At 36.3% G+C, this 13,404-nt stretch overlaps 1 protein-coding gene across 1 annotated transcript; it reads right to left on the minus strand.

Moving 5' to 3' along the window:
• Window positions 1-7,754: 7,754 nt before the first annotated feature.
• On the minus strand, window positions 7,755-11,477 carry LOC132051166 (codeine O-demethylase-like). Its single transcript, XM_059442430.1, has 4 exons — window positions 11,106-11,477; window positions 10,780-11,024; window positions 10,378-10,702; window positions 7,755-8,271 (listed from the first exon to the last, which is right to left on the minus strand). Exons 1-4 carry the CDS (start codon window positions 11,385-11,387, stop codon window positions 8,011-8,013), a joined length of 1,113 nt encoding a protein of 370 aa, XP_059298413.1. The 5' UTR covers window positions 11,388-11,477; the 3' UTR covers window positions 7,755-8,010.
• Between the last annotated feature and the right edge of the window lie 1,927 nt (window positions 11,478-13,404).

Raw genomic sequence — 13,404 nt, forward strand, 5'->3', positions numbered from 1 at the left:
TGGATACGCAGAAGATTGAAGCCGTGAAGAATTGTCCTAGACCCACAACACAGACAGAGGTTCTTAGTTTTTTGGGTTTGGCTGGCTATTACAGGGGATTTGTAGCGGGTTTCTCCTCTTCGTACTGACGATGAAGTGGACTCGTAAATCGCAAAGTTCAGCCGGACCGATGCTTCGAGAGCGTCGGAGTCGAAGAACAAAGCTGACTTCGCACCGGCCGACACTTCCAGAGGGATCGGACGGCTATGCTATTTATTGTGACCCTTCAGGCCTTGGGTTAGGTTGTGTGTTAATGCAACACGGTAAGGTTATAGCTTATGCTTCAAGGCAGGATTGGAATCACGAGAAGAATTACCCGACCCATGATCTATAGTTAGCCGCGGTGATTCATAAATCGAAGATGTGGAGGCACTACTTGTATGGCGTTCGCGATATCTATACTGCACCATAAGATCCTTCGCGATATCTTCAAGCTGAAAGGGTTGAATTTGCGTCGAGGCGATGGTTGGAGATATTGAAGGATTATGATGTCAACATCTTGTATCATCCTGGGAAGTCGAACGTAGTAGCCGATGCCCTTAGTCACAGATCCATGGGTAGCTTATCATGTGTTAACCAGAAAACAGAGAGCTAGTTCGTGAGCTTCAGAAGTTAGCTAGTCTAGTAGTTCGATTATTGGACTCGGGCGATACAGGGGTTACTATTCAGAATTTAGAAGTCTCATCTTTGGTAGTCGAGGTTAAGGACATCCAGTACGAGGATCCTATGTTAGTTCATTATAGAGACACAGCTCCTCAATAGAAGAAGTCACCATTTGAGATTGTTGTAGATGGAGTCCTCAGATATTGAGGCAGACTGTGTGTTTAAATTAGAATTCACTTCCCATAAGCTTTGGAAAGTCCTCACATAGTGAATCATTTGTGGCTCCAAAGATGATTTCATCGACATACACTTGTAGAATCAACAGACTTCTTCAGAGTGTTGCCAATCTTTCCTCTGATGAAACCATTTTCAAGCAAAAATTTTAAAAATATTTCATACCAAGCTCGAGGGGCTTGTTTCAGACCATATAAAGCTTTGTCAAGTTTGAACACATGTTCTGGATGCTCATGATTTTCGAAGCCAGGAGGTTGCTTAACAAACACTTCTTCCTTTAAATACCCATTCAGGAAGACGCTCTTGACATCCATTTGGAACAGCTTGAATTCCCTATGGGATGCAAAAGCTATAAGAATCCTGGTTGCCTCCATTCTAGCCACGGCAGCAAACGTCTCGTCATAGTCTATTCCTTCATCTTGATTATAGCCTTGAACTACCAGTCTTGCCTTTATTCTGGTGGTATTCCTAAGCTCATCAAGCTTGTTACGAAACACCCACCTGGTGCCTATCACAGTCCTATCTGATTGTCGAGGAACCAACTGTCATACTTTGTTTCTTTCAAATTGATGAAGCTCTTCTTGCATAACAGCTATCTAGTCGACATCTTTTAAGGCTTCTATGATGTGCTTAGGCTCAATTTGAGACAGAAATGCTGAAAAGTTTCTTGCCTTAGATCTGGTTTGAATGCTTGAGTTTAGAAGAGTAATTACATTGTGAAGGGGGTGAGATCCTATGAGCTTCCAGGTGGATGTTTGAATAGCAAGAGTAGATGGACCATCTTCTTCATTGTTGGATCCGTTTTTAGCATCCATTGATACATTTCTACCACTTCCTTGATTAGCTTCGGGTTTCGATACAAGATTTGTCACTCTCTGTGCAGGCCTTTAGGGTAGTGATCCGAGAGGCAGTTCCTCTGCCCTCTTCCGGAGAATCATCAACATTTTCTTCATTGATCGGTTTGATTTGATTTATCAGCTAGTCTTCCCATTGGAGATTTCAATGTCTTCATCTGGAACTTTTGGGAAAACTCCATCTTCCTCTTCATCATGTGGAACCCTGATATCTCCTTGAAAGATAGACTCATCGAAAATTATATGCACACTTTCCTTCTCAGTTTATGTCCTTTTGTTGTAGACTTTGTATTCTTTGCTATGAGAAGAGTACCCGAGGAAGATACCCTCATCACTTTTGGCATTAAACTTTCCCAGAGCTTCCTTGCCGTTGTTGAGTACAACGCATTTGTAGCAAAAAGCTCTTAAGTAAGTCAACTTGGGCTTTCTTTGATTTAACAGCTCGTATGAAGTTTTTTCAAATAGACATCTGATCATGCCTCTGTTTATTACATGACAAGCAGTGTTCACAGCTTCAACCCAGAAACTTTTGGACACCCCACTAGCTATTAAAATTGTTCTTACCATATCTTCAAGAGTTCTGTTTTTTCACTCCACAACACGATTTTGTTGAGGTGTTCTAGGGGCAGAAAAATTATGACTGATGCCATTTTTAGTACAGAAATCGTCGAATTGAGCATTATCAAATTCAGTCCCATGATCAGATAAAATGCTCGCGACAAGGGTCCCAAGCTTTACTTGGATCTCCTTAACGAAGGCGTGAGCACACAAGAAATGTTTCATTTTTGCTTTTCAAGAACAAGGTCCAGTTGAACCTATAGTAGTCATCAATGATTACAAAGATATATTTCTTTCCTCCTTTGCTGGGTATTCTCATTGGTCCACAGAGATCCATATGAAGAAGTTCAAGGGGCCTCGAGGTACTTACTCCTTTCTTGGGTTTAAAAGAAGATCTCGCCTGCTTCCCTCTTATGCAAGCATCTCAAGTATTGTGATCCTTAAACTTTGCCTTTGGTAGTCCACGAACCAGGTCTTTCACAGCAAGTTTGTTTAATAACGAAAAACTCGCATGCCCCAATCATCTATGCCAGAGCTCAGGATCTTCCTCAATCGCACTCAGGCAGGTCAAATCACTTCTGTCTTGGGAGCCAAAGTCTGCAACATATACATTTTTGAATCTCTTGGAAACCAGAACCACTTCATTAGTTTTTAGACTTGCGACTGTGCAGGAGCAAGACAGGAACTTGACTTCATTTCCTCTGTCACAGATTTGAGACATACTTAATAGGCTATACTTCATACCATTTACGACGTATACATTTTCTATGGCATGAGCAAGTGTCCTCCCGACTTTGCCTACTCCAAGAATGTACCCCTTCTTACCGTTTCCAAAGAATACACTCCAACCTTCAAAAGCTTTAAGTGAGAGAAAGTTATCCTTTTCACCGGGCATGTGCTTTGAGCAGCCGCTGTCCATGTACCATTTTTGACCCCCTCCATCTGTTTCATGCTTGACTTTCTCATCTTCACCATCTGGATCTGACTTGGCCATGAGTGAGACGATTGAGTCATATTCATCTTATGCTTACTTGGGAATGAAGTTCTTTTTGCTGGATCTTTTGTCCCTTATAATCATCCTTTGAAACTTGCGGGTGAAATGTTCCATGTTGGATTCATCATTTGTCCGTGGTGGTGTCATCAACGGGTGTCCTTCTTCTGAGTTTGGTAGAGCAGCCATTAGACTGAGGATCCTTTCTAGGTGTTAGCCTTTTAGAAAGGGCCTGCTCTGATACCAATTGATAGAGGCCTTGCATTTACCAAACAGAATATGAAGGGACCTGGTTGTCTATCAGTTCCCGTGTACAGTGCAGATGTTACCGTGAAAAACTCCTTGCTCAAGGGATTAAAAACCACAACCTACCCCAGTAGGAGCAAGCAACTCCACTTAGCTAACTCTAGCTAAGGACACTAATACACTTAGACTACACTTAGCTTAGTGTATCACTCAAAAGCTTGTGAAAACATACTTCCAACAAGCTGACTTTGAGACTTTTAAATATCTACGAACAGCTTCTCAAACAAAAGAAGTAGGTTTACAATTTAAGTACAAATGAAACAAAGCTTAAGACAAACTAAGAGACTTGGATATCTTCAGAGTGAGCATCTGGTCCTTCAGTTTGTTCTCAGCTCTGTTAGTTGAACACTTGGGAATCTTGTGACGGCTACACTTTTTAAAGTGATTTTAGGTTTTCCAAGTGATGTACAATATGTTGGAACATGTTGAATATATATTGGGGAACATGTGGGATGTGATAATGACTTCTCATCCAAAGTTTGACCCGAGGAATGGGCTGCAGCACTATTGTTGTACAGTCCAACTTTACTGTCACACCCCGACGAGGGGCATGATGGGCACTTGACCCTATCAGCCGAGTACCACCTCACGTGACATAATATAACCTTAATACAATAATCCTGATCGTAATCATTAGCATGTACATATAAGAGCACCGGCACACAGGAAGGCCCAACACAAGGATAACATAACCTCTTTGTGAACAATCGTATACATAAGCTAGCCGACAAGGCCGCAACATGAACATCATAAAATATCATACAGCCGCCCAGGCTATAACATGTGTATCATAAGTATAATGAAATTATGCATGACTCCGACACCCACTACCACGCGTTCTGAGCCTCTAGGAGTACGTACATCTCGTCATTTACATAAGCTCGGACTCGATAAATACCCGACTAGCAAGCCGGTATAATGGTACTCGACGTCCCGCCGAAACCGGCGATCCTACGGATAAATTCTTCTCCCTTTCCGCACATCGGGACACAACGCATGAAATGCAGCGCCCCAGGAAGTGGGACGGTTAGTACGGATAAAAGTACTGAATATGTAAGGCAGGAAAGTAATGACATCAGTAAAATATAAATGTAAACATGGGAGAATAGTGATAACTGGTAACCTGTGACATCTGAAACCATACAATATGCCATGCATGAGAAAATCATTTTTCATATGCAACATATACATATACCGGCCCTAGTGGGACTCGGTGTGAAGCGTACCCGGCCCTTTCGAGACTCAATGTGAAACGTACCCGACCTTTTCAGGACTCGGTGTGTATATCATCATCCTCCCCGCGTCTGGGAAAACATCATTATATCATAACATATCCGGCCCTAATGGGACTCGGTGTGAAACGTCCCCGGCCCTTACAGGACTCGGTGTGAATACCCAACTAATCAGTGGTTGCACATCTACGTGTCGTACCCGGCCGACTAGCGTGGCTCGGTGGAGTAAAATAGTGCATACATATATATATATATATATATATATATATATATATATATATATATATATATATATGTATATATATATGCATGAGAGTCAAAGAAGTGACATTGGGCCTTTCGGAGTGACGTAAGGTCGTTGTACCTCCGAATATATTATGGGACACGTATCGAGGCCAAGGAATGACTCAAATGATAATACTCACATTAACATCATCAGGATTTTTCATAAAGTATATGGACGGTTTAATAGGAGTCAATGAACGACTTAGTTGGGAACATTAACTTAATTTCGTAAAAATACCGAAAATTTTCGTAAAAATAGAGATTTTAGGAATTCATAAAATATATGTACTTCTCATAAAATACGTATTTTTGTAAAATATATATATATTGTAAAATGTAGGAAATCCGGAATAGACTCGAATGGATTGATAATGCACGCTAGGGGTTCATGCCAAGGAAAGCGATAGCGAAACCTTACATACCTTTATCTTCCAAAAACGTGACTTGGAGGGATTCCTTATTCCAACGTTGGTCCTTTCCCCCCACCTAAATACAGATATAAGATCTTGGTTAACTCTTGTTTTGCTTGCATGTAAAATCTTAAGTACTATATCTCAACTATTTCGGGGTTGCAGAAAATCGAGAAGCATTTCCTCTATTTTTGGGACATCCCAAGTGCCGACAACAACACCAACAACAACAATACAACAATACCAATATTAACCCATATCGATTTCCATGGGATTTTATCAAAAATTTCCGTCATGAGATTAATTCCGTTAATTTTGCCAAAACGCCATAATTCACGAATTTATCTTCGAATTTAACAAAAACCCAACACCATCAATCCAAATTCCAATTCAATTTCCATACTAACTTGTCAAAATCACCATTAAAATCCATCAACAACAATTTCCATAGATTTATTTCACATTTCCACCAATTCGAATTATTACGAGTTAGATCTACCGAGATTTACTACGGATCTTTCTAAATTACAAGTAGATAAGGAGGATTTTACCTTGGATCAGCCTTGCATGCATGTTATGGCACTCGGGTTGGTTTCTCTGCCTCTTTCTATGATGATCCGTTGGCGGAACTTGCGATTTACGAGCCTACCCGCACTTTCCGAGCTTGGATTTTACTAAAAATGGCTAAGTGTGGATGAAAGGATGTTGAGAGGTGTTCCTAGAATCTTCTAGGTGTTTGATATATTGAGAATGGGGCAAAATAAATGATAAGGGGTATATATATGTGTGCAAGTCAGGTTTGGGCCGAATTAGTGGGCTTTAAGTGAGTTCTAGAATTTTTCGCACAGGTTCGCGCGCTTCTAGCAGTCCGTTTTAAAATGCCCATAACTTCCTACTCTGATGTCGTATCGACAAACGGTTTGTTGCGTTGGAAACTAGACTCGATAAACTTCAATTTGCATAATTTATTCACTCCATAACTCTTCATATGCTAGGAGATTTATCCTGCTCAATTTGGACCAGAAATTTCTTTCGAAATCTTGCCAAGTTTTTCCCAAAGCTTTGACAACTAACTTTCTTCAATCCGCTTGGCCTCGGAACCTTTAGCTATTCTCTTAATACTTGTTAGAAGTATTTCTTAGCCTTATAAGAGTTCCATGGATCCTCCGAGCTCATGTTAGTTTACTAACGGCACTAACGATATGAAATTCTTCTAAGGTGTAACACCCGTTCGTCAGGACTTATATCCCGCGTACGCTCAAGACGTTATCCTTCCATAAGCTCCTTCTCCGAAAATACGCCATGTTCTTAGCTCCTAGGAGGGGCAAGGTGTAACATTTACAGCTGTTTAAAGCTGTGCCACTGAGTGCGCACGGTATATTCAAAACAGATCGCCGACCAGGTCTCTTGTCGGTTCCCCATCAGTTTGTCAATTATCAAAACATAGGATCATAGGGTGCACCTTATCAGGAACCACAAAAGAACCCAACTACAACTAAAGAACTAGATGGATAAATCTTGATAGTCGTTTCGATAGTTGGCTCTTCTTGAGATGAAGGTGTTGACGGCGCTCACGCTTCTCTCTTTGTTGGAGTATTTGTGATAGTGGCTTTCCCAGATCCAATGCTTTATCGTGTTGTGTATATATAGTAGTAGTATTCGCTGCCTTCAATGATTGAAACCGAGAAGGTTTTGGTTTCATTCATTATACCCGAAAATCAAACCTTGTTTGACTTGGATCTTCCTTTCTTTCATGTTTGCTCGTCGGCTTCCTTGTCCTACTATAATGCTAATTTCCATGTTTATAAACTTATGGTATATTTTAGAATATTACCATAACTGAAATCCAACTCTTCCTTGAATAGGAATTAGTCAATATTCCATCTTCTCCAATGTCGGCATGAAATAGCTTGACTCTCCGCCATTGCGTACGAACCAGCTCCGTTGAGCAATTCTTCTAATTGTTGTGACTGCTCCACTAAATCCTTTGGAGATCTGATTGGATATCTGGTTCTTCAATTGAATTCCTTCTTATATCTCCTGTTGATTGTCTCAGATATATTGTTTATCTAATCATCGAAACTTCAATGTTAAGCCCATGATTATTGAGCCAGCAGCTACTCAACAGATTTCCACAACGACAACGACAACAACAACAACAACAACAACAAAAAAAAAAAAAAAAAAAAAAAAAAAAAAAAAAAAAAAAGGGAAGAAAGAGAGGCTTTTTAACATTGTGATACATCAAAAGATTTGCTCTCTTCATTATCACTAACATGCAACAGATACCCAAATACCGATTATTAATATCATACATGCTTTCTTATCACACAATGCATACCCACATACCAATTATTAATATCTTACAGGGTTTCTTATCACACACAATGCATGTCCTTGCAAAACATAAGTTGGGGACAATATTATTTTAAAGTAATAATTGTTATTAACACAACAAATAGCTGGCCCTTCCTTGCTGTTACTTGAGAGCAGTGACGTCATGGCCCTTGATTGTCCTCTTCCTTGGCAAACTCGATAAATATCTTTCCATCCATCGTTTTGGACATTCCATATCTAATCAAATCAAGAAACTTAACCCTTTTATACATGCTTGGACGTTGCTCATATATCATTGTCTTAATTGGCTCCAATTCCCTTGTGTCAGCTGGAAACACGTTCGTCGCAATAGATACTCGGACTTTATCCTTGTTAGTTACAGCCCTATGTTCAATGCTCTTGTACATCCCATTACTCCAAATCTGTCACTCAAGTTATCAAGCTCAATTATTGCAAGGAAATAACATAAATCAGATAATGTGTGTATACTGACAAATGAAAAGAATTATATTGCTCTCTTGGTCCTTCAACTATTTAGTAAATAAAAAAAAAATATATCATCTTTTACTATGTAAATATTTATATAGGATGATCATACAATCTATCATGTACTTTTACTCATGAGATTTTTTCGACACGTTTTGCCCCATAATCTTATGTAGCATATATAGATTTAAAATTGTCACAACTAAGAGTGGACATAGTTTGAGCCAACCTGAAATCCAACTATTTTTGGATTATGCATTAGACTTTGAATTTTTTGAGAAATGTATGGATTTTGGATTGCATATAAGATTTAGTACTACCCGAAAATCTAAAAAAAAATTGTCTTATATTAAGCCCTACTCATATCATATGTATCCAATACTAATAAGTCAAATTTCCAATGGTCCAATAGATTAGCACCCTGCAGCCCTACCCATTACAGTATTAAGCCTAATATGGAATTACACGGCATGGGTGGCAGGGTGATCTCAATCCTTGTTAACTGTACAAAATTATACATTCTAAGGATCAAACTATTAAGTGAATTGAGGTTGTTAATTTGTTATGGTCTGTCTTAGAGGCTTAAAAGTCAAAACTGAAAATCCGAAATACCCAAACCAATTGATCCAAAACCGAACATAAAAATTCTAATACAATCTGATTGGATTTGGATCGTAATTTCTTCAATCTAAAACCCCATATCTAAACCACAATTGTCATATCCAATCGGACTAATCCGAAAGGCCTAAACCAGGGGCAGATCTACTAAGGCCCGAGGGGGGTGTCACGCAACCCGCAAGCTTCAGTAAAAACGTACATCATGTATATATGTATTATATAAAATCATATGAAATAAATAGATTGCCAGCCAGAAAAATAAATGACCCCAAGGTGCCAGGGGCAAAAGGCCGAAGTTGCCTCCTTGATGATGAGGGCTCGAAGCTTCACCCACAACATTTAATTAAATTTTTGGCTTGTTGCACTAAATAGACAGCATAGGCTCACAACAGCACAAATACACGGTAAATTTCACAAATTTAGGAACCCATTTATGCTAGTTAGTATTAATTATTATATATTTTACATTTAAAATAAAATTTATCTTAATGAATGAGATTGACTGCACAACTTTAGAAATCCATTTATATCAGTTGCCTCTTTCCTTTTCTTTTTTCTTATTTTGTTTCCTTAAATCCTCTTGACTTGTTTTTAATTATTAATACTGTTGACTGTCTTTATTCATTAATTCTCGACTTTTTTTCCTGTCTTATATATTAGTTATTTGCTTAAATATAAAAAGGTAAAATATCATAATTTTTATAATCCAAAAATATTCTCTCTCCCATCAGAACAAAAACCCTCGTGTGTCAACTTGTTATAGTTATTACTCCCTTCGTCCCAACTTAAGTATCTTAGTTTGTTTAAACACAAGTTTAAGGAATAAAAAGAAACTTTTGAATCTTGTGGTCCTAAACTAAAAGATGTGTTTAATGTACTAAAATGTCTTTAATCTTGTGGTTTTAAACTTGTCTTGTGTTTAAATTGCCAACTTACTAAATATAGAAAAGGACACTCTTTTTGGGACAGAACAAAAATAAAAGTAAGACATTATAATGGGACGGAGGGAGCATATGTTTTTCCATTCGATCCATTTGGCTAAGATAAATTGAAAAGACGAATAACCCGACCCTAAGCCCAACATTGATCAAACCGGTCAATAAATTTACTCTATTTGGATGCAAAAAATTATGGCACCCGGAACCTCTAAATCCTAGAGCTTCCTCTAGCTTGAACGCCCACCCCTTCACTCACAACATATATTTATATTTATGTGATAAAAAACACTAAATTTCTCCACTTAAACAGGAAATATATAGTCTATTTTATATTTAACGATCTGTTAAATTTGTTGGAGTTTATCAATGGAGAGCTAATCTAAATCAATTAAAGCTTAAAAGAATGTCATACAGAACAAAATAAGCTAATAGAGAGGATAAAAGTGAAAATATCCCCCTAAGTAAGAGCAAAAGGCTCATATATACCTCAATGCAATCACCAACGTTAACAAGTATGGCATTAGGAATAGGGTGAACGGGGATCCATGTTTTATTGTGGTTAATGTGGAGTCCAGTAATATCATCATCTTGTAGGAGTAAAGTGATGGATGTGGCATCTGAATGTGGTCCAATTCCTAGAACAAGATCAGGATTTGGACATGGTGGATAGTAGTTCATTCGCACTGCATGCTTCATTTCTCCATGCATCTCTTTCAGAGTCTTTCTCTCTAATCCCAACAATAATGATATGTTCTCTAATATCTCATCACGTACCCTTTCCAAATTTGAAGAGTACTCCTCAACTGCTTCCCTATAACAACAACAATAAATGCCTTAAACGTGTCATGATATTTCTACGTACGACCATAGTTAGCTTATAATACATACTTGAAACCTGGTAATTCTGGCCAGACCATGGTTTTCCTTGATTTGAGTGGATATATAATGAGAAACATTATGTCAGACCATTCTAGTGTCTGCTCTTCTGAGTGTACAAAAGCTTGACCATATCCATGGAGATCATCTTTTTCCATGGCATATTTCTTTTTTTCAATCAATGGAAGTTCAAAAAAACGGGATACAGCTTTCTTCACATTCTGCATCACCTCTTTTGTAATCCCATGGTTTAATAGCTACAAATAAAAGAAACAACATTTACGAACATAAACCAAAATTCCTTTGCACAAAACTAAACTGTGCATATATATATATACCTGGAAGAAACCCCATTCTTTGCATGCCAAGTGCATCTTTTTTCGTTCATCTTCGTTTCCATCAGCAAGAAGTGAAAAATTGATGATTGGGATTTCAGCTGACTCTTGAGATGGTTTAAAATTAGTAATTGGTCTGTTCTCATTGTTCTGTATATATCTCTTGGGAACCTCTTTAGCATCATTTCTCACTAGTTCTTGAACACTAGGCACTGGCAATGAACTTCCCCAAGCAATTTTCTCGTACTTGAGTTCATCATTGCTCTTTTCATTTTGTGTATCCATTTCCTGCCCAGCTTATTGAATTGGTTTTTACTCCCCTCAATAGCAGTCGGGAGTAATGAATATATATATATCAAAATTCTTTGGAACTTTTTAGTTGATTTAATAGGCTAGCTAATCAAATTACTCCACATAACTCCTCACATGTAACATGGCAAACAAAAAATACTAACAGGTGTGTTTGTATCCATATGGTTGGACTCTGAAAGAGAGACAAACAATTTACGTGTTGTTTTCTTCTATCTTATTGAATAAACAAAACAAGTAATGTATTAGCAGTCAATGAATATATATATATATATATATATATATTTAAAGGTTATATATATTTAAAGGGGTATATATATGTGTGTGTATATATATATTCTAACTATATAGAAGAGCCAGTTTGGCTCAGTTTCGTCGTCCGTCCAATTTTTTTTTAAGTGGGCCCCACCACCCCCTTAAGCATTAAAAAAAAAGTGTGGTCCCCATATTAAACAACAAACAATATTAAAAAAAAAAAACACCAACCAATATTTAAAAAAAAAAAAAAGTGAAACCCACCATCTCCAAACTCACGGAGAAAAAAAAGTATATTAACAAAATCAAGTAATATAAAAAAAAGTGAATCTCATATTAAAAAAAACAAACAATATCAACAAAACTTCTGTTTTGTATTCGTGTGTTTTAGATACGGATGGAACCCACCATCTCCAAACTCACGAATTGTGGTCCCCATATTAAACACCAACCAATATTAAAAAAAAAAAAAAAAAAAAAAAAAAAAAAGTGGAACCCACCATCTCCAAACTCACGGAGAAAAAAAGTATATTAACATATAAAAAATAAAAAGTATATATATATATATATATATATATATATATATATATATATATATATATGGTCCTATATTAAAAAATCAATATTAAAAAAAAAAACACCAACCAATATTTTTAAAAAAAAAAAAAAAAGTAACAACCCGCCATCTCCAAACTCACGGAGAAAAAAATGGACCCCGTATTAACAAAATCAAAAATAAAAGAAAAAAAGTATATTCCCATATTAAAAAAACAAATGATGTCAAAAACAAGTGCGTATTCGTAGTTTAGTATAATAAAGTATAAATACGGAACAAACAAAGTGGAACCCACCGTCTCAAACTCACGTATATATATAAAAAAAAGTGAATCCCATATAAAAAAACATATGTATATATATATATATAAAATATATATATTAATATATATATATATATATATATATATATATATATATATATATATATATTATATGCATAAAAAATAGTATATGTCCATATGTATTTAAAAAAAGTATATATATATATATATATATAATGTTATTCATAGAAAACGCTAATATAATAAAGTAAATTGTGTTTTGAACATAAATAACACGTATTGTGTATATATATATATATTATATGTGTATATATATATATATATATAAACGTGGGTATATACCATATATATATATACATTAACATGTATACACACACACACTAATACACACATATATATATATATTAATGCATAAAAATAGTCTTAAATAATCACTGGAACTTTGCACTAGTTGATTTATATATACACACACAAGTAATGTATTAGCAGTCGGGAGTAATGAATATATATATATATATATATATATATATATATATATATATATATATATATATATATACACACACATATATATACCCCTTTATATATATATATATACACACACATATATATACCCCTTTAAATATATATAACCTTTAAATATATATATATATATATATATATATATATTAATGTATTAGTAGTCGGGAGTAATGAATATATATATATACCCCTTTAATCTTTACTCTTCACTTTTTAGTTGATTTAATAGGCTAGTTAATCAAATTACTCACATGTAACACGGCAAACAAAAAATACTAACAGGTGTGTTTGTATCCATATGGTTGGACTCTGAAAGAGAGACAGACAATTTACGTGTTGTTTTCTTCTATCTTATTGAATAAACAAAACAAGTAATG

This window comes from Lycium ferocissimum, chromosome 3 (genome assembly GCF_029784015.1).
Source record: "Lycium ferocissimum isolate CSIRO_LF1 chromosome 3, AGI_CSIRO_Lferr_CH_V1, whole genome shotgun sequence".
NCBI classification, from domain to species: Eukaryota; Viridiplantae; Streptophyta; class Magnoliopsida; order Solanales; family Solanaceae; genus Lycium; species Lycium ferocissimum.